Source organism: Bubalus kerabau, chromosome 9, assembly GCF_029407905.1.
Source record: "Bubalus kerabau isolate K-KA32 ecotype Philippines breed swamp buffalo chromosome 9, PCC_UOA_SB_1v2, whole genome shotgun sequence".
Taxonomy (NCBI): Eukaryota; Metazoa; Chordata; class Mammalia; order Artiodactyla; family Bovidae; genus Bubalus; species Bubalus kerabau.
The window spans coordinates 71861820-71883750 of NC_073632.1; the positions used below are offsets into that span (position 1 = coordinate 71861820).

The 21931-nt window shown below is 39.7% G+C and overlaps 1 protein-coding gene across 3 annotated transcripts in view; it reads left to right on the forward strand.

Annotated features, from left to right (window-relative positions):
- The window catches only part of SNX14 (sorting nexin 14), an 85400-nt gene that overhangs the window by 53633 nt on the left and 9836 nt on the right, over positions 1-21931 (forward strand). For all 3 annotated transcript variants that reach the window (XM_055535565.1, XM_055535564.1, XM_055535566.1), the window contains 5 exons: positions 2589-2672; positions 4228-4328; positions 5992-6103; positions 21130-21170; positions 21297-21416. In XM_055535565.1, coding sequence (XP_055391540.1) covers positions 2589-2672; positions 4228-4328; positions 5992-6103; positions 21130-21170; positions 21297-21416 — 458 coding nt within the window. The remainder of the gene's footprint in view (positions 1-2588; positions 2673-4227; positions 4329-5991; positions 6104-21129; positions 21171-21296; positions 21417-21931) is intronic.

Below are 21931 nucleotides of genomic sequence, written 5' to 3' on the forward strand. Positions count from 1 at the left end.
TGTGATCCACACAGTCATTAAACCAATTTGATTAAGACAGCATTTCTCCTCCATTGTTGTGGCGTATAATAATTGATAAAAATATGATCAAACACAGCTTATAAGTGTTCTTTATGTTTTGCTGTCTTTTTTCTTTTGTTGATTTCAGCCGTGGCTTGCGGCAGAGACAGGGATAAACAGGCTCCATAGCTGTATAAATAGTCACCACCCTGGGCTTTATCCCAGAGAGGAGACAGTCTGTATAAGTAAAAACACATCAAAAGTGAGCATATTTTGGGAATGAGAGCAGAAAGCTATAAAGTTGATCTCAGGAAGAAGGAACAGTCTGTGAGGAAAGAAGGAAAAAATTTCATGGTATGTTAGGAAATGGGTTTGAGAGAGGAGTGGAGAAGTGATTACTATTTCCAGTTACTTAGATAGTATAAAGGTAGGTCAGTGCTAATAATTCCCCTTATTTATTTTTTAAAAAGTGAAGGATAGGATTTTTGCTAAGATTGTGTCTCTGCCCTTCTTACTTGTCTCAGTATAGCGCTTTTATCCTTTGTTGTGGAGAAGCAGTTCTTCTAGTTTTTAGATCTTTTTCAGAGGGAAATGATCCATATGTAGCTGTAGACTTGGTATGTCATCTGTTGGAGGTACTGAATCTAGCATCTTCCTGTACTGCCATCTTGGACCTCCCCTCCAATATAAATAAATTTATGTAAGCATGTAGTATTTTCTCCTTTTGAAAGTTTTATATGTGATATACTTTAAAATATTTTGGGAATTTACTTTTGTTTTTGCCTTTTGCACAACTGCCTTTTTTTTTTTTGCTTTATTTTTTAAAATTTGGCTTAATTCAACATAAAATTGAAATGAAGTTATCTTAAAACTTGTATTCTAAGACAATTTTTGTCAGCTGTGCTGCAGACTTTTACTGAAAATGTAATGTGCTCTTGGGAAGCCATACCCTATGAAGGATAAAAAAGGTGTATTGTTTAAATGCTGCATTGATTTTATATGTATAAGTGAAAAGTAAAAGTGACGGTCGTTTGTGTGCAACTCTTTGCAGCCTGTGGACTGTAGCCTGCCAGGCTTCTCTGTCCATGGAATTCTCCAGGCAAGAATACTGGAGTGGATAGCCTTTTCCTTCACCAGGGGATCTTCCCTACCTAGGGATCGAACCCAGGTCTCCTGCATTGCAGGCAGTTTCTTTACTGTCTGAGCCACCAGGAAAGCCCAAGGAGAATGCTGTGAGCAGGATGTGTAGCAGAATACCGATTTCAGGATTTTAAAAACCAAAACTGAATACAATATAGATCTTCTAAGATGCATATTCAAGAAGAAAAACAGTATTTGCTTAATAGGTTGTAACTGTATCAGGTTGGTTTTTCTGAATATAGGTGTTAGTTTTGAGTTATTGTGGGTTTAGTTAATACATTGCATTTCCAGATTTATGCTTGAATGACATGAGTTGCTCATAATTGCCATTAACATTTTTTGGGGTGCTCTGTGCTGTGCATCTTACAAAAAGCTCTGTAGGTGGATTCTTTAATGTAATAGGTACAATTCTTTTTATTATAAGCAAACTAAAGCATAATGTTGTTTAGTCGCTAAGTCGTGTCTGACTCTTTTGCAACCCCATGGACTGTAGCCCGCCAGGCTCCTCTGTTCATGGTATTTTCCAGGCAAGAATACAGGAGGGGGTTGTCATTTCCTTCTCTAGGGATCTTCCTGGATCTGGGATCGAACCTGGTGTCTTACACTGTAGCTGGATTCTTTACCAACTGAGCCACCAGGGAAGAACAGTGAGGTTAAGTGTTCAAATTTACATAGTCAGTAAATGGGGGAATTGGGACAGAAATAGGCAGTGTGACCCGACTCATTCTTTAAACCATTATTTTGTGCTTCCAATTTTTGAGTCACGAGTCACATGTGGCAGTTGAATTAAATTAATATTAAAAATTCAGTTTCTTTTACACTAGCCACATTTCAAGTTGTCAGTAGCAATATGTGACTAATAGCTATAATGTTAGTACAGATAATATAGAATGTTTTCAGAAATGCAGAAAGTTCTGTTGGATAGTGCTGTTCTGTACTGTGTTAGTTCTTGACAATCGGTGTTTGAGAGCTCCAAAATTGATTATAAATTTTTATTAAATACATAATTTTTGTGACATTTAAAAATTAAGCTTTTTTGAAGTTTATAAATTTTCTGATACCATTGTAGGAAAAAATGTATATATTATTGTGATAACCTTATAAATAGCTGAAATTTATCAAGCTCTTCTAAGTTTCTTAAAATTAAAATATAGGGTAAAATATATTAATAATGTGAAGCCAAGAAACAGTAAATTATTATTATTATCTGTTTGGTCTGGCATGGCGTGCAGGATCTTAGTTCATTGACCAGGGATTGAACCCATGCTCTCTGCAGATGAAGCATGGAGTCCTAACCACTGGACCCCCAGGGAATTCCCAAGAAATAATAAATTATTAAGACTGGGGTAATTTCTAGCTTTGTATACTTACTGTTATAAATAGTACATTCTTTTAATAGTAGTTTGTAAAATTACTTATTTCTCAGTGTGTGTTCATTCATTTTACAGTTGGGCATGAGCCTGAACATTGGTCTGTCTATAGAAGATATCTTGAATTCTATGTACTTGAATCAAAACTAACAGAATTTCATGGTATGTTGTCCTTTTTGTATAAAGCATTACATTTCAGCATTAGCTTTCCTGAAAGCCATTGCACCAGCTTTCTAAAGTTACTTTCTAATTTTAATTGAATTGTGATAAGGAAATGTAACAGTGACACTTGTGTATGCTACTAGTGATAATAGGAGTGTGCTGTTTTTATCCTATTTCTGCTTATTTATCTTTTTAAAGTTTTTACAATGAAAATTTATTGCTTTTCAAATAAGAATGATGCTAAAATTTAAGACAGTGGTAGAGAATTTACAGCAGGCATTTTAGAGCTGCCATCTGTTCTTTTGCCGTATTCCTCTGTGGAAAATGTGTTTGCTATGCAGCATAGCAAGTATTTTGGTTTCAATCTTAGATTTAGATATGGGGAAAAAAACAAACCAAAACCTTGTAGTTATATGTTTTAAAAACATACAGCTCAATCAGAAAAGTAGACCCCTCTTTCTTTCGAGTTCTTCCTCTTCTCAGTTTGTCTCTGTTTTGTTGTTGTTGTTGTTTTTTAATATTTACAATTTTATTTGACTGCTCCTAGTCTTAGCCGTGGCATGTGGGATATAGTTTCTTGACCATGGATTGAAACTGGGCCTCTTGCATTAGGATTATGGAGTCTTAGCCTCTCAGGGAAATCTCTCAGTCTCTCTTCTCTTTCCATTTATTGGAGTTAATATTAGGCTTATAGTCATGAAGTATTTCCAGTCGTTTTATATGTAAATTGGTGTGTTTGAATTGTGTCTTTGGAATCTTTTTATTTTAAAAAAGTTCTGTGGAGTGTACCCTGATCCGAATTCAGGTTGGTTCTGAAAACTGTACCTTGCTACAAGAGTAAAACCCACAATAAGGAGATTATAGAAAGATAAAAAATAAAGGGTCCTGCTGCATACCCTTTCCCTAGATTTCGAGTTTGTACTTGTCCTGAAATGGTTTTCTCTTTTGCCTTTCTCAGTCTGGTACAATGCCATCCTTGTCTTGGTCTTTCTCTGAGACTTTTCCTTTAGATTTAGAGTTGAGAAAAGATTGTTTATCTCCATAATTTAAAATCCTAGATCAACCAGAGTTGATTGTTTCCCAACAATATTTTTCCTTTTTGGTACTAAAATTTCCAAAGTTGACCCTATCTGAGAAAACATGTCCATGGTTTTTAAATGTTGTTTTTTAAGTTTATATAGCATTGGCAAAATGCTGCATTTCCCCCCATAAGACAGTGGATATTTATTTTAGTAGGATTTTGTGTAATAAAATCCCATCAATTTAAAAATAATCTCATGATAATTTTTGGAAGCTTTTTTGCTAGTGTAGATGGCTAAGTAAATCTGTGTCAACAACAGGTGGTGATATTGTGGATATTAATAAACTCAAGTTCTTTGGTCTTGTCCTCTGACTTTTGAAATCAGGTCTCTGACTTTTTCAAAATTATTTAAGGGATAATGCCACATCCCTACAAGGCGGGACTGTGAATCTGAACTTGCCATGGTAAACTATAAATAGGGTTTTTAAAATAATATCAGGGTATAGTAATAACTTTCATATGTATTAATTTCAGGCACATTTCCTGATGCCCAGCTTCCTTCTAAGAGGATCATTGGCCCTAAAAATTATGAGTTCTTAAAGTCTAAGAGAGAAGAATTTCAGGAATATCTGCAGGTATGGCACCAACTTAATTTAAAACATCCTCTAGTTTATTTTTTGCTTTGCCTCACAAACACCTGTCAGTGTGGATTTCTAGAATTCTTTTATTAAAAAAATTTTTTCCATGTAGAAATGAATTACTGTTAAGAGTGTGCTTTTTTAAAAAAGATGGATAACCAGTGAAATAACAGTTATTTTCTTAGAGGAAATAAGTCTTGTATTGGGCTTATTTTAAAACTTTTGGTATGGGACGTTAAAGAGTGAGAGAGAGAAAGAGAAGTGAGAGAGAGGAAGAAAGAAAAGTTTGATGTAAAAGATTAAATGCATTATAAGAATACTGGGTTGTTTTTGTTATTTTTTTCTTAGTTTTTGTTTGATTTTTGTCCTTAGCACTTTCTGAACTCTGGAATTTTCCCCTCCTATTTTTATTTCTCAACTTTTTTGTTGTTGTTGCAATCATAGGTGTTTTTCTAGTTACTTGAAGTCTTCTGACTCTCTACCATTCACCACTTGGAATTGAATTCTGTTTTTTTCAGTGTGTACATTGTGTTGTATAAACAATGTAATTGATATTTCCAGTATTGGTACCGTCTGCTTTAAAGTTACTTACTTGAGACTTGGCTAAAATTAAAAACCATTTTTCTTTAATCAAGTGATTAAGACCAAAGAATGGATGATTTTGTTTTATTAAAAAAAAAATCTCCTTTATTTGGACATGCAGTTTTGTAATTTTAATTGTTAATTAAGTTAAATTTGGATGCCTTTTAGTAACCATAATAAGTACTTTTTGTAAAGGGGTATTTACATTTTAATTTCTGTATTTGAACCAATGAATACTTCAATCCAGAAAGTATTTTTTATTTAATTTTTTGGTGGTAGGAAAATTAAAATATGAAATATACATTGACTACTGTAAGGATATGTGAACACAGCATGTGCTAGTGTTAACCTGTTTCTTTGTTGATATCATTAGCCTGTTGTTTGAACCAACTAATTCTTTCTAAGAAAAAGAGAACCTCTTTCTAGAATAAATACTTTCCAGTAATGTGGAGTTAAATGTTGCAGTACTGGTATTTCATTTATATAGATTTCTCCTCATAGAGTTTTGTAACTGTTTCTTAGTTACAGAACTGAATATTAGGTAAGACTGGGTTAAATTTGGCTTTAAAACATCAATTTTATCTTGTAAGAAAATAGTGTTGCAAGAAGATCAGACAACAGAGTCCAAGTTATGTCATATTTCCACATCTAGTTCTTTGTGAAACCCTTTATACCAGCTTTCTTTAATTATCAAGAAAGATGTATGATATTGTAGTACTTGTCATAGTTGAGAAACTGAGAAATAATATTAGCTAATGTTTAATCTTCCTTCCTGTGTGTCAGGTACTGAGCTAAAATGCTTTATCTAACAATGCCAAAAGTAGGTAATGTTATCTTCATTCTACACATGAGGAAACTGACTCTTGGGCAATATAGGAGCTTCTCTAGGGACATCTACTGAGCAGAAGGAAGAGCAGAATTCAAACCCTTTCATGTTTGACTGTAAAGGTCTTACCTGCTATGAGATAATTGTTCTTGGTTAAAAAAATCATTTTAATGTAGTTTTCGTGACTCTTCTAGATTTTTGAAACTGTTTTCCTCCCCACCCCCCCGTTTTTTTCTGTTTTTGTTCATCAAGAAACTTCTGCAACATCCAGAATTGAGTAACAGTCAACTTCTGGCAGATTTTCTTTCTCCCAATGGTGGGGAAACACAGTTTCTTGATAAGATACTACCAGACGTAAATCTTGGTAAGTCAATTTAAAGAATCATATAGAACAAAATAAACTGAAAAGATAAGAAGCAGCATTTTCAGGTTAATTTAGAAAAGTAATTTATATAGTGCAGCCATGTATCAAGCTCTGAAGGACTTCTTATATACTGTTAATGGGAATATAAATTGGAAAACCACTTGTAACATTTTTAAATGGAGTATAGTCTATAAAAATACTGAATGATTGTGTTGTACATTTGAAAGTAATATAATATTACAAATCAGTGAAAAAAAATTGTAAATATCATAAAGTCAGTTAAAAGAAAAAGGAAAACCACTTGGAAAACCAATTTGGTATAAGATCAAATGATCTTATAGCAGTTCCTCTCTGAGATACATACTCAAGAGAATCTTGTATTTATATTTAAGAATGTTCTTAGCAGCATTGTTTATGGTATTGGGTTGGCCAAACCTAGAAATAATACAAATGTTTATCAGCAATAGAGTAGACAGATAAATTATAGTAGCTTCACAAAATGGATACTTAGAGCAATGAATGCCTATAACATTGTAGCTGCTTGGAATGGTGTGGGTAAAAGCAAAGACACAAAACAATGTGTACAGCATGATTCCTTTATAAAGTTTAATCCAGACTAAGCAATAAAATAAGCTGGAAAAGTTTGGATAAAAGTGTTAAAGATCATAATGGAAGAAAAGCAATATTTCTAAATATATTCTGTATAGTGTCATTTTTAAGTATGTGCTGTGCTTTGTCATTTAGTCATGTCTGACTCTCCTTGCAGCCCTTTGGACTATAACCCGCTAGGCTCCCCTGGTCATGGGATTTTTCAGGCAAGAATACTGCAATGGATTGCCATTTTCGCCTCCAGGGAATCTTCCTGATGGAGGGATCAAATCCACATTTCCTGTGTCTCCTGCATTGGAGGCAGATTCTTTACCTACTGAGCCATTGGGGAAGCCCCATTTTAAGAGAGTGTGTGCGTGTGTTTCTGTATATACACACACATATAAATATATAACCTAATGAATAAATTTGGCTTTCATCTAGATCTCTCCAAATTAGTACATATAATTCAGGCAGAATATTTAGTGTGTGTCTTATTGAGGGAAGATGCAAGAATATTTTGTATTTGGTTATATATGATGGTTGTTGTTGTTTAATCCCTATGTTGCGTCCGACTCTTTTGCTGACCCATGGACTGTAGTCCACTAGGCCTCTCTGTCCATGAAATTCTCCAGGCAAGAATACTGGAGTGGGTTGCCATTTCCTTCTTCAGGGGACCTTCCCAACCCAGAAATTGAACCCGCCTCTCCTGCACTGGTAGGTGGATTCTTTACCAGTGAGCCACCAGGGAAGCCATATATAATGTTTAAGAGATATAATTGGGTAGACCAGTTTACTGACTCAGTTTGAGTGAAGGAGAAGAAATGATCAAATATAAGCCAGATTTCTGTTTATATAACTGAATAAATGCTGTTTATTGCTGAGGTATGGAATAAATTTAGAGTAGTTCTAAACTTGGGCTTCCCCAGTGGCTTGGACAGTAAGGAATCCATCAGCAGTTGGGGAGACCTGGGTTCTATCCCTGGGTTGGGAAGATCCCCTGGAGGAGGGCATAGCAACCTACTCTAGTGTTCTTGCTTGGAGAATCCCCATGGACAGAGTAGCCTGGCAGGCTACAGTCCAAGGGGTCGCAGAATCGGACACAACTGAGCGACTAAGCACAGCACAGAACAGTTCTAAACTTACTGAGTTTATAGAATCCAGTTGAGGAAGTTTTATAAAGTAGTAGAGGCAGCAGAAAGCATGAATAGAGATTTGGATGTTGTTTGAAATCAGATTGAGTAAAAATTTTGGCTCTGGAAGAGCATGTAGAAGAGAGAAGCACAGGATGAAACACCATAATTTAAAGAACTTTGGAAATTCTGAGGCGAGGGAGTAATTTCTGGGGTTACCAAAGGAGAAATAGCCTGGCAAGGGGGTTGGAGGTTTTCATATTATAAAACAGTGTCTGTTTTAGTTTTCATTAGTATGCCTTTTGTTATTGTCATTAGAGTCTACTTTTTTCCCAAACTGTACTGAAAGAAATTTAAGTTATATTAATCAGTTTTGATGGATTTTGACAGTCATTTGTAAATGCTTGAGAAAAATCACGTTTGATATTTTATAATAAAGGAACCTGGAGATAAGATCAAAACAATATTCTGGCAAACTGGATTAGAATATATAAATCTAAAATCAAGAACACAGACTATTCAAATAGCCAATTTAAATGTCGTAGCAGTGTTTAGAAATTTTTTTCCTTTTGACTAAATGCAAAAATTAGATACATTTATATATTTACCATTGCTTAATGTCTTTGCAAAAATTAGATATCTTTATATATTCACCATTGCTTAATATCTTTTGAAAACATTTCTTGTGGACAATTACATATATACACAAAAGTAGAGAAATTTATATAATGAACTCTTCACCCCTTTAGAAGTTACTACACTTGGCTTGTTCCAGTCCTTTGAAAGATTGTCGCTGAGCCATGAAAGACTCCTCAATTCTTGGCCTCCAAAGTAGAAGAATTCAGTCTGGGGCCAGTGATGAGGCTTGATCGCTCAGAGCTTTTGTGAAATAAAGTATTATTAAAGTATAAAAGAGATAAAGATTCTGACAAAGACATCAGAGGGAACAGAAGGAGTGCCCCCTGCTAGTCTTTAGCCGGATGATATAAGCTACTAGCAGTTTGCTAATTAGAGAAAGGAAATGTCTCAAAACTCAGAGAATGGCACCAGACCCCTTACCCACAACATGCATTTTGAGATAACACTGGCACAAGGTGAGTTGTCCTGAGCTTAAAATGATTGACATGAGTCTTGAAGAAAGGCCTGGTTCCAAGCCAATACAGTCTCATTAACATAGCTTAAGAGAACATTTGCACGAGTAAAGCATACTGGTTTGTCAAGTGGGTTCTGAGTCTTAGGGGAACCCACTTGAAGACAGAGTCTAGGGTAAATACATAGTTCATTAACATAGCTTAGGACAAAACATTTCCATAAGAAAATCCACATTGGTTAGCTCAGGGTTTGAGAAGAGTTAAGTTTAGGTGGAAGCCAGGTATTGTTCCATGGCAGCACAGAATTTTAAAAGAAACCTTTTTAAATGTGTATAGAGAAGGGGAAAAAAATCTAACACTTGTTTGTTTTCTCCTGCTGCTTTAGAGAGAGATAAAAAATGTCTGATCCTTCAGCCTATTTCCTCTGGTTGGAGACTCCTGGCCTTCCTGCCTGTTACCCTCTCATTCCCCCCTTTTCTTTTAGGTGAATTGTGTTGCCTAGGGAAAGGGACATTGTTCTTGTTCTGTAACTGCTTCCTAGCTGATAAGGGGCGTCGTCCCTAAATTAGTGAGGCAACATACTCTCCTAACCCTCATATTGAGGGTCTCTGATCCAGGGGCCCCAAGTTGGAGGAAGCTGCCACAGTGGCAGGAGTTTGAGCAACCATTTGTAACTTAAGAGCCTTCATGCGCCTAGAAACAAATCCAGCTCCGCAGTTATAAATGCAGGGAGCAAACGGAAAAAAAACAGAACTATCAGAATTATTGCAATTAGGATAGTTTTCCACCATGGGGAACTAGTTAAAATCTCCCAAAGTGAGGCAATTGAGGTTTCAGGAGTATCCATAGCCTGAATCGTCTTGTTCATGTGTTTAGTAAAGCGAGTAACATTAATGCTTATATCAGGTATATACGCACAGCACTGGGTATGAATAATGGCACAAGTTCCTCCTTGTGCAGCTGTTATGGTATCTAAGGCCAATCTGTTTTGTTAAACCACCTTTCTAATTTGTATTTGTTCAGCATTAAGAGCTGAAATAGCTTTTTGAGAATCTTGTAAAGTCTGTTGAGTAAAGTTAGTCAGGGCATCCACTCATAGCATAACATCTGTAGTTCCCAGAGAGGGAACAAATACTGCAGCCAAATAATCATACAGGGAAAGCAGACCTTGCCCAGCGAGTTCTAAGGTGTGGCAAATTGGCAGGTTTCTCTGGAAGCTCTGAAAATAGGAAGCTGTGAGTAAAAGCTAGACCTAGGGTGCATCTCCCTATCCAGCCAGGGGGAAGCCATGCCCATAGGTAAGGGCCATATATCCAGTAGGTCCTGTTTGGAGCAAGGCAGCGTGACTGAGATACCCAGTCCCAATCAGTGCCTGGCCAGGCAAAGGGAGGACCTGAACTGGGCTTGGAAAACATGGGAATGATTACATTGCATATTTCCTGAGGCAAAAATCCCAATTGTTTTCAATCATTATAATTAAATTGTTGGCTAACTTCTGGGGATGACTCTGTTGGTTCCCAGCATATGGGAGTGCTAGATATTAGATGTCCCTTTTCAAGAGTTGGCCATATAACCTCATCCCATATTTGATAAACATCAGGTAAAAAGCCACCGATCTAGACCCATTTACCTTCTTGTGTAGCAAAATAGTCATTAAACCAAGACAGTATATAATCAAAATTAAAAGTCACATTATATCCATAGTTAAAGTACAAAGTGTTGCACCAGTCCATTTTAGGATTGTTAGATGTCATCAGATTAAGAAGAGGCATCACATATGATTGTTGTTGAAGGTATGCGCAGACTTGGAGAAAGTCCTTTCCTTGAAGTGGAGATGCCACCACGGGAAGCCTTCCACTGATGAAGAGGGGAGCGCTCCACAGACCCAGCAGTTAGACTGATTGTGGAATGAAGCATAGGAGTGAGCTCAGGACAGGAAGGCATTGTCTTGAGGATCAAACGGCAGACTCAGGATTTTTGGAGTCCGCAGAAGCAAGCTCACATAGATTATCAGGCCCATCTGAAAAGTACAAAGTCAGAGCATAGAAAATAAAAAACATAAAATGACATCACTTAGTTCTGGTCAGGGTGCCACCTCTTAACTTGAGTGCAATATACCCATGAATCAATTCCTGGCACTTTGACAGCTGTGGGAGAACAAAGAATAACCTGGTAAGGGCCTTCCCAGAGGGGCTTAAAGGATTGGCCCCCAGATCACAATGTTTTTATCAGGACCTCAGTTCCTGGCTCAAATAGAGGCGTACTTGACTCAGAGGCTGGGTCAGGAGTCACTTTCTGGAGTTCCATTAATGTCTGTTGAAAAGCTGAGAGCCAAGTTACATAATTAGTTAATTCCAAGGCTTTAGGAAGACTTTTCCATTGAGCATTTTCAGGAATTATTAATCGTCCATCCTCGGACTGTAATCATCCTTTATCAGTAATCTTAGCTCCGCTTTTGTCACATTTTTCTAACTCTTCCTCAGTATCTTGTGGTTTTTCCTGTCCCACAGGACCTGTCCAGATCAAAGGCGCCTGCAGTGAAGGGTTTCATTAAGCTCTGCCTTTTTGGCTTGACAGTCAGCTGATTACCCTAGGCTGCTTTACTCCCTTCCCTGCTGTGCCCTTTGCCATGCATAAAGGCTACTTCTTTTGGACGGTGTATAGCAGTAAAAAGTCTCTCAATCTCCCTGAAATGCTTAATAGGTTCTCCTGTTGCCATTTTAAATTGTCTTTCTTTCCATATTGCAGCATAAGCATGTAAAGTCAAATAAGCATACTTAGAAGGCAATGGCACCCCACTCCAGTACTCTTGCCTGGAAAGTCCCATGGACGGAGGAGCCTGGTGGGCTGCAGTCCAAGGGGTCTCTGGGACTTGGACGCGACTGAGCGACTTCACTTTCACTTTTCACTTTCATGCATTGGAGGAGGAAATGGCAACCCGCTCCAGTGTTCTTGCCTGGAGAATCCCAGGGATGGGGGGAGCCTGGTGGGCTGCCATCTCTGGGGTCGCACCGAGTCGGACACGACTGAAGCGACTTAGCAGCAGCAGCAGCAGAATTAGTATAGATATTTACTCACTGCCCTTTGCTTAACTCTAGAACTTGGGTCAGAGCCACAAGCTCCGCTAGCTGAGCACTCATTCCCTGGGGGAGAGATTTTGCTTCTAAAACCTCTTCAGTCGTCACCATGGCGTAACCTGCTTTACGCTTCCCATCCCAAATAAAAAAGCTGCCATCTAAATACTTCGATGTCAGGATTTAGGTCTAATGAGGTATCCATCAGATCTTCCAGAGCTGCATTGTTTTACGTTAGAAATTGGGAAAAATCGTGATCAGGTGTTTCATTTTCCTTTTCAGGAAGGAAAGTGGCAAGACTTAAATTTCCAAAAACTTAGTTATTGGTCCTTCTAACAACAATGACTGATATTTAAGAAAGCCTACTGTCTGTCATCCAAGTATTAACCTTAGAGTTTAAGAATACACTCCTGTAGGCTGCTGATGAGGCCTTTGGGGTTGGATCAAAACTCCCAAGGCCATACTTTTTCTTTCAGGGACAAACAAATTAAATTCTAACCCTGTGGGCAAGCTCAAAGCAGGAGCTTGCAGGAGAGAAGTCTGAAGAGCCGTAAAAGCCTTTGAGTATCTGGAGACCAAACCAGTTTGTCGGTTTGGGCCTGCTGAGTTTCAATTATAAGTTTATATAAAGGCTGGGCAAATTTCCCATGACACAGAATCCAAATGCAGCAGTAGCCTGTCATTCCTAAAAATCCTCTCAGTAGTCTTAAAGTCATAGGTAGTTCAGTTCAGTCGCTCAGCCATGTCTGACTCATTGTGATCCCGTGAACTGCAGAACGCCAGGCTTCCCTGTCCATCACCAGCTCCCAGAGTCTACCCAAACCCATGTCCATCGAGTTGGTGATGCCATCCAACCATCTCATCTTCTGTGGTCCCCTTCTCCTCCTGCCCTCAATCTTTCCTAGCATCAGGGTCTTTTCCAATGAGTCAGCTCTTCGCATCAGATGGCCAAAGTACTGGAGTTTCAGCTTCAACATCAGTCCTTCCAATGAACACCCAGGACTGATTTCCTTTAGAATGGACTGATTGGATCTCCTTGCAGTCCAAGGGACTCTCAAGAGTCTTCTCCAACACCACAGTTCAAAAGCATCAATTCTTCAGCGCTCAGCTTTCTTCACAGTCCAACTCTCATATCCATACATGAATACTGGAAAAACCATAGCCTTGACTAGACGGACATTTGTTGGCAAAGTAATGTCTCTGGTTTTTAATATGCTGTTTAGGTTGGTCATAACTTTCCTTCCAAGGAGCAAGCGTCTTTTAATTTCATGGCTGCAGTCACCATCTGCAGTGATTTTGGAGCCCAGAAAAATAAAGTCAGCCATTGTTTCCACTGTCTCCCCATCTATTTGCCCTGAAGTGATGGGACCGGATGCCATGATCTTAGTTTTCTGAATGTTGAGCTTTAAGCCAACTTTTTCACTCTCTTCTTTCACTTTCATCAAGAGACTCTTTAGTTCTTCTTCACTTTCTGCCATAAGGGTGGTGTCATCTGCATATCTGAGGTTATTGATATTTCTCTCAGCAGTCTTGATTCCAGCTTGTGTTTCATCCAGCCAAGCGTTTCTCATGATGTACTCTGCATAGAAGTTAAATAAGCAGGGTGACAATATACAGCCTTGACGGACTCCTTGTCCTATTTGGAACCAGTCTGTTGTTCCATGTCCACTTCTAACAGTTGCTTCCTGACCTGCATACAGATTTCTCAAGAGGCACATCAGGTGGTCTGGTAGTCCCATCTCTTTCAGAATTTTCCATAGCTTGTGGTGATCCACACAGTCACAGGCTTTGACATAGTCAATAAAGCAGAAGTAGGTGTTTTTCTGAAATTCTCTTGCTTTTTCGATGATCCAGTGGATTTTGGCAATTTGATCTCTGGTTCCTCTGCCTTTTCTAAAACCAGCTAGAACATCTAGAAGTTCACAGTTCATGTATTACTGAAGCCTGGCTTGGAGAATTTTGAGTATTACTTTCCTAGTGTGTGAGATGAGTGCAATTGTGCGGTAGTTTGAGCATTCTTTGGCATTGCCTTTCTTTGGGATTGGAATGAGAACTGACCTTTTCCAGTCCTGTGGCCACTGCTGAGTTTTCCAAATTTGCTGGCATATTGAGTGCAGCACTTTCACAGCATCATCTTTTAGGATTTGAAATAGCTCAACTGGAATTTCATCACCTCCACTAGCTTTGTTTGTAGTGATGCTTTCTAAGGCCCACTTGCCTTCACATTCCAGAATGTCTGGCTCTAGGTAAGTGATTACACCATCATGATTATCTGGGTCGTGAATATCTGGGACATAGGTAGAGGATGATTTAATATAGGTTTAACTCAGAAAGCAAACTTCAAATCAATGACTGAAAAATATTTGGCTTGTTCAGGAATAATAGAGTATAAGGATTAGGCACCACGGGGTGTAAAGAAACTACAGCCTCACGTATTATTTGTAAATCTTGAACTAGTCTCATTTATCATTTAATTTCTTTATACCCAAAGTAGGAGTGTTTCATGGACTGTTACAGGGAATTAATAGCCCCTGCTCCTTTAAATTCTCATTGATGGGTTTTAACCCTTCCTTAACCTCAGATTTCAGTGGATACTGCTTTTTATGTGGAAATAAATGCGGGTCTTTGAGCTTGACAACTGCTGGAATAGCGATTTGTGCTCAACCCACAGATTTTCCATCAGCCCATACTCGAGGATTTACATTTTGTTTAATTAATGGGAGAGAAAGGGAGGGCTGCATATTCATGAAAACAGAGGCATGGACCTTGCTCAGTATATCACTCCCTGAGAGGGGTGAGGGAGACTCTGGCACAGCCAGAAACTCATGTGAAAATAGCACAGAGTCCCAGTTGCAGCTTAGAGGCCGACTGAGATAATAACGTTAGGCTCATCCAGACAGTCCTGTTATGGAAGCGGACTGGGGAGAAAGTGGGCCAGGGCTTCAGTAAGTTGCCCCAGTGTCCAAAAGGAAATTGACAGATTGCCCCCCCCCCCCCACAGTTATTAATATCCAGAGTTCCTCAGGTACAATTAGGGCAGGAGCTTGTGTGGGGACCCCCGGTCACCTTCAGTCCTGATTGTCTTGAGAGTCTGACCCCTGAAACCTATGCTTCTAAGGGCAGTCTCTCCTCCAGTGTGGTCCCTTGCAGACCGGACATGGAGCCGGGGGAAGCTTAGATGCCTGAGGGCAATCCTGCTTGAGTTGCCCCTCCTTTCCACAGTAATAGCAAGCATATCCCTTTTCACCTGGGCCCCTCTGGGCATTTTTCTCAGGCTGTTTAAGAACGGTTAGGGTTCAGACAGCCGTTAAAAGGGCTTCCACCAGTTCCTTTGTCTTTCTCTGCCTTTGTTTTCCTCATATTCCTTGCCATAATAGACTGTCTGAGGCAGTTGCAACAGATTATCTAAAGACTGATTTGGTCTATACGCCTGATTTAATAGCTTACAGTGGATGTCTGGAGCCGACTGAGTGAGAAATCTATCTTTTAAGATAGATTCTTCCTTCTTCACTTTTGGGATCAATCTCAGTGAATCTGTGAAGGGCTTCCCTTAATCTATCTAGGAATTTACCAGGAGCTTCCTTCTCTTCCTGTTCTGTGTTTGCCAGTTTGGGATAGTTTAAAGTCTTAGCACATGCTTGCCTGAGTCCTTCAAGAATACATCTGACAAATAACTCTGATCCCATCTTCCTTTAGCCATGTTATAGTCCTAACCTGGTTCTGTAGTTAGGACTGCCTGATTCCTAGTGGGGAGCTCGGTTATCTCATGCTCCCTCTTCCCTACTGATTCATTACAAAGCCATTCATCTCCATAGGCAACCGCTTTCCCCAAAACTCAAAGTTTTGAGTCGGGAGTTAGTGTTTGTCCCAGAATACACATCATGTCCTTCCAAGTAAGGTCATAAAGCAGAGTAACAGCCTTAAAAGCTCTAATATAAATTTCTGGGTCCTCTAAATAATCTCCCAGATCCTCCGTGATTCTTTGTATTTCTTGATAAGGGCTTATTAACTCTTATAGCCTGATTATTTCTCCTCGTGGGTGCTTCATGAAGAGGCAACAGCTTGTGTGGCTGTTCCTCGGCCTCTCTGTGCAAATGATCCCAGGGATAGATTGGAGGAACCTGTTTTTTTTTTTTTTTTTTTTAAATCTCTTTTTTTTCGTGTCCTCCATCTCATCCTGTATTTCACCCTTAGTTTTTGCTGTCTGAGCTTCTTTTACTTCGATTGTCTGAGTTTCTGTTGAAACCAGAGTAGTCTAAGTTTGTACTGAGACTGCGATTGTTTGGATCTCTACTCGGGCAGTTTGAATCTCAGTTTGGGTTTTTACTGAGACCAAGGCAACTTGAATTTCAGTTTCAGCTTCTGCCAAGACCAAGGCAACCCTTCTGGGCAGGGGTTCCCTGACTTTCAATTTGGTCAGTTTGGCGCCCCGGGTATGGGGGCAAAGTAGGAGGACAGGAGGGAGGTGAAGGTTTCATACCAAATCTATACCCTTAGGACGTAAGTCTGGCATGTCTTGCAGAGAGAAAAATGGTAACACATGTGCTACTTCTACCCACTTCCCTTGTTTTCTACAGAACTGTTGTAGCCACACGTTCTGGGAAACAAACTCACTCAGAAGGACAACGCAGATAGTGAAGTGGAGTGTTATTACCCAAGGCAGAGTCTCCACTTAGCCAAAGACCGCAACCAGTTTTTATGAAAACCTTATATACCCTAAGTGTACGTGCTCAAACCCACCTCTCCAAATTCTCTGAAACTAGTCTGAACAAAGGAAAAGAAAGATACAGTCAAATTTAACCCGTGATTCATATGCCTTAAACGCATGATTCGTATGCCTTAAGCCTAGGTAGTTAACAGTGGACAATTATCAGTAGGCCTGTGGTCATACCCCAGTAAGCATAATAGAATTTATGATTCTATTTGGTTGCACAGATAATTAGGATATTCTTTTAGGCGGTGGAGAGTATAGGTACGAGCCCTGGGGCTCTTCCATCTGGGGGGCGGGGTCTGGTTTTCCAGTTGGTATGTCGTTTCCATAGATACTGGGCATATAGCTCAAAATCCACAGTCCGGCCCAAGGTGGAGTCCTGCTTTCAAGGTGGAGCCTGTTCTGTCTGTTTCCTCCTTCAGAACCAGTCTAATTGTAAAACAGTATCATAATTAAGAGACCCTCCAACCTACCACCATTCACTATCCTCCAGTAGATACTGTGGCCATGCAGTTTCACTTTGGAAGATCAGGCATGTCTTCTTTAAGCTCTCGGGATCAAATCTATCCCAGTTTTTCAGGGTACACTTCAAAGGAGTGAGGCTGGAATTGTTAGCTCCCTGTAAGAGAGGAAAAAAGTGACTGGCGCCATCTTTCTACTGGAGGCATCCTTCCCTGCTCTAGATGGGGGTGTAGACAGACTTTACACCGAAGCTTTCCTTCCCTGGTCAGATTTAGTCTGTCCCTTACTAACGCGGGCGCCGTAGTTGTCCTTCCCGGTTCTCCCACTGAGGCAGGGTGGAGATGCACCAGAGGTAGACCTGATGGCATCCCAGACTAGTGTCCCGTTCCTCACCATTAAAACGTTGCTTGCCTCTGATGCCACCTGGGGTACAATCAGAGTAACCTTCTGGAATGCCTCCCAAGTTAAGACCACTGAGGAAAACATTTGTCTCTCGAGTGCCTGTGCACGATTCTGAGTATATTCCTGACCACAGTAAGACCAGTACAAACATAAAACCAAGGTGTTCCTTCCTAGCGTCACTGCACCAAGTATAAGCGATAGCAAGAGAAACGGTGAAGGGCTGGCCAGTGAGGAAAAAGTGATTTTTGTCCTCGAGTTATTAGGGCCAGTCCTTTCAGTTCATTCCCCCAGATTCCACAGAAACAGTATCTAAGGAGTTGGGACAAAAGCCACTGCAGAGCCTCCTCTGGTCCACTAAGAGCTAGCGTTACCAAAGGAAGAAGCCTACTGTGGTTCCTCTCTGAGTAACCTTTAATCTGAGAGATGCTCTTGGAACGAGAGCTCCATCTAGCTTCCGAACTTTCGACTCTTAGCGACGCTAGGCGCTCCCTGACTACCAATCTAAGTTTGGGACCTAAGTAACAGTACACATAGATCACAAGTCCCTTGAAAGTCTATGATGTTAGATTAGGTTCAGTTCAGTTCAGTTCAGTCACTCAGTCGTGTCCGACTCTTTGCAACCCCATGAATCGAAGCACGCCAGGCCTCCCTGTCCATCACCAACTCCTGGAGTTCACTCAAACTCAAGTCCATCGAGTTGGTGATGCCATCCAGCCATCTTATCCTCTGTCGTTCCCTTCTCCTCCTGCCCCCAATCCCTCCCAGCATCAGAGTCTTTTTCAATGAGTCAACTCTTCGCATGAGGTGGCCAAAGTACTGGAGTTTCAGCTTTAGCATCATTCCTTCCAAAGAACACCCAGGACTGATCTCCTTTAGGATGGACTGCTTAGATCTCCTTGCAGCCCAAGGGACTCTCAAGAGTCTTCTCCCAACACCACAGTTCAAAAGCATCAATTCTTTGGCGCTCAGCTTTCTTCACAGTCCAACTCTCACATCCATACATGACCACAGGAAAAACCATAGCCTTGACTAGACGGACCTTTGTTGGCAAAGTAATGTCTCTGCTTTTCAATATGCTGTCTAGGTTGGTCATAACTTTCCTTCCAAGGAGTAAGTGAAGTGAAGTTGCTCAGTTGTGTCTGAGTCTTTGCGACCCCATGGACTATTGCCCACCAGGCTCCTCCGTCCATGGGTTTCTCCGGGCAAGAATACTGGAGTCGGTTGCCATTTCCTTCTCCAAGGAGTAAGTGTCTTTTAATTTCATGGCTGCAATCACCATCTTCAGTGATTTTGGAGCCCTCCAAAATAAAGTCTGACACTGTTTCCACTGTTCCCCATCTATTTCCCAAAGTGATGGGACCAGATGCCATGATCTTAGTTTTCTGAATGTTGAGCTTTAAGCCAACTTTTTCACTTTCCTCTTTCACTTTCATCAAGAGGCTTTTTAGTTCCTCTTCACTTTCTGTCATAAGAGTGGTGTCGTCTGCATATTTGAGGTTATTGATATTTCTCCCGGCAATCTTGATTCCAGCTTGTGCTTCTTCCAGCCCAGCATTTCTCATGATGTACTCTGCATATAAGTTAAATAAGCAGGGTGACAATATACAGCCTTGACGTACTCCTTTTCCTATTTGGAACCAGTCTGTTGTTCCATGTCCAGTTCTAACTGTTGCTTCCTGACCTGCATATGGGTTTATCAAGAGACAGGTCAGGTGTTCTGGTATTCCCATCTCTTTCAGAATTTTCCACAGTTTATTGTGATCCACACAGTCAAAGGCTTTGGCATAGTCAATAAAGCAGAAATAGATATTTTTTCTGGAACTCTCTTGTTTTTTCGATGATCCAGTGGATGTTGGCAATTTGATCTCTGGTTCCTCTGCCTTTTCTAAATCCAGCTTAAACATCTGGAAGTTCACGGTTCACGTACTGCTGAAGCCTGGCTTGGAGAATTTTGAGCATTACTTTACTAGCGTGGGAGTGCAGTTGTGCAGTAGTTTGAGCATTCTTTGGCATTGCCTTTCTTTGGGATTGGAAAGAAAACTGACCTTTTCTAGTCCTGTGGCCACTGCTGAGTTTTCCAAATTTGCTGGCATATTGAGTGCAGCACTTTCACAGCATCATCTTTTAGGATTTGAAATAGCTCAACTGGAATTTCATCACCTCCACTAGCTTTGTTCGTAGTGATGCTTTCTAAGGCCCACTTGACTTCCCATTCCAGGATGTCTGGCTCTAGGGGAGTGAGTAGTTAGAAGTTATGAAATAGTCAAAGAGACTGGAAAGTTTGAGAAAAGAGAGTTCGGTCCACATCCTTCGTCCATCTCTGGCTGCTCCCATTGCAGGGAGGTTGGATGTCTCTTGGCATTGGCAGGTCAGTATAAACCCCCGACAAGGCTCCCCTTTTTGGGGCTGCCTTCAGTCATTACGAGGCACCTCGAAACAGCAGAGCAGGGCTCCTCATTTGCTTCATGCAGGGCATGTCATTCATTCACACAAGCACACCATAGAGTCAGTAAAGTTAATCAGAAAACGAGTTTGCTAGGGGAACAAAGAACCAGAGCTCCAAGTGTCCTTACCTTGTCTTGAAGAATCCTGGATGAGCCCTCAAGATGAAAGGTTATCACTGAGCCATGAAAGACACTGGGATTCTTGGCCTCCGGAAGAGAGGAATTCAATTTGGGGCCAGTGATGAGAACTTTCGTGTAATTAAGTATAAAAGAGATAAAGATTCTGACATAGACATCAGAGGGGGACAGAAAGAGTGCGCCCTGCTAGTCTTTAGCCGGATGATATAAGCTACTAGCAGTTTGCTAATTAGAGAAAGGAAATGTCTCAAAACTCAGAGAATGGCACCAGACCCCTTACCCACAACATGCATTTTGAGATAACACTGGCACAAGGTGAGTTGTCCTGAGCTTAAAATGATTGACCATGAGTCTTGAAGAAAGGCCTGGTTCCAAGCCAATACAGTCTCATTAACATAGCTTAAGAGAACATTTGCACGAGTAAAGCATACTGGTTTGTCAAGTGGGTTCTGAGTCTTAGGGGAACCCACTTGAAGACAGAGTCTAGGGTAAATACATAGTTCATTAACATAGCTTAAGACAAACATTTCCTTAAGAAAAACCACATTGGTTAGCTCAAGGTTTGAGAAGAGTTAAGTTTAGGTGGAACCATGTATCATCATGGCAGCATAGAATTTTAAAAGAAACCTCTTTTTAAATGTGTATAGAGAAGGGGGAAAAAAAAATCTAAGATTTGTTTGTTTCCTCCTGCTGCTTTAGAGAGATAAAAAATGTCTAACACTTGCAGCCTGTTTCCTGTGTTTGGAGATCCCTGGCCTTGCTGTCTGTTACCATCTCACCTTCCCCTACCTCCCACCCCACTGGATTATTTTGAAGTATCCCAAGTGCTGTATCTGAAAACAATTAAGAATACCGTGTTTATTACAAATTTTTGTGAAGTGTTTTTACTTGGCTTTTGGTATTTAAAATTACCTAGTGAAGTATTCATAGAAGCAGTTATGAGATATATTTTACCTTCTTAAAATTAATATTTTTAATTGCAGGGAAAATTATAAAATCTGTTCCTGGAAAACTAATGAAAGAGGTAAATATGGGCATTCTATACAATGATAGTTATAAGCATATTTAAATATTAGTAAATTTTAATTGGCTGCGTGATACTGAAAATCATAATGTTGATTTTTTTATTTTTATACCATGGTTTCCACAGAAAGGTCAACATTTGGAACCTTTCATCATGAATTTCATTAATTCTTGTGAATCTCCAAAGCCTAAACCGAGTAAACCAGAACTGACCATTCTCAGCCCTACTTCAGAAAATAATAAGAAGGTACTATGCATTGTCGCAGAGAGCCATTAAGTTTGAAATTGTCCTACTTACAACTTTTTCATAGAGAATTCTTTGTTAGTGAAGTGGAGGGGACTGTATGCCTTTATATGGAAATCAATTGTAAAGGATAAGGAGGGTATTGTAGGTAGTTGCTTGGTTCTTTGCTTTAATGGGTAAATGTTTCTTCAGAATCTGTATTTGTCAGCTCCTACCGTTTCTCTATTGGGGAATTTATTTAAGTGGTTTTCTTAGGTTGTAAATCACCAACTTCCAGGAATTAGGGACTTAATTTCTATAATGTATTTATGGTATTATATAATTTTAATGACATAAAATATTTCATCCTTTCATTAAACAAGCATTTATTATGTGCCTGCTATTGGGTGCTAGGCACTGGGAATATAAAGATAAATTCTGAGGACTTCCCTGGCAGTCCAGTGCTTAAGACTTTGTGCTTTTTTTTGGTTTGTTTTTTCAGTTTTTAATTGGAGGATTGTGTTGGTTTCTACCAAATA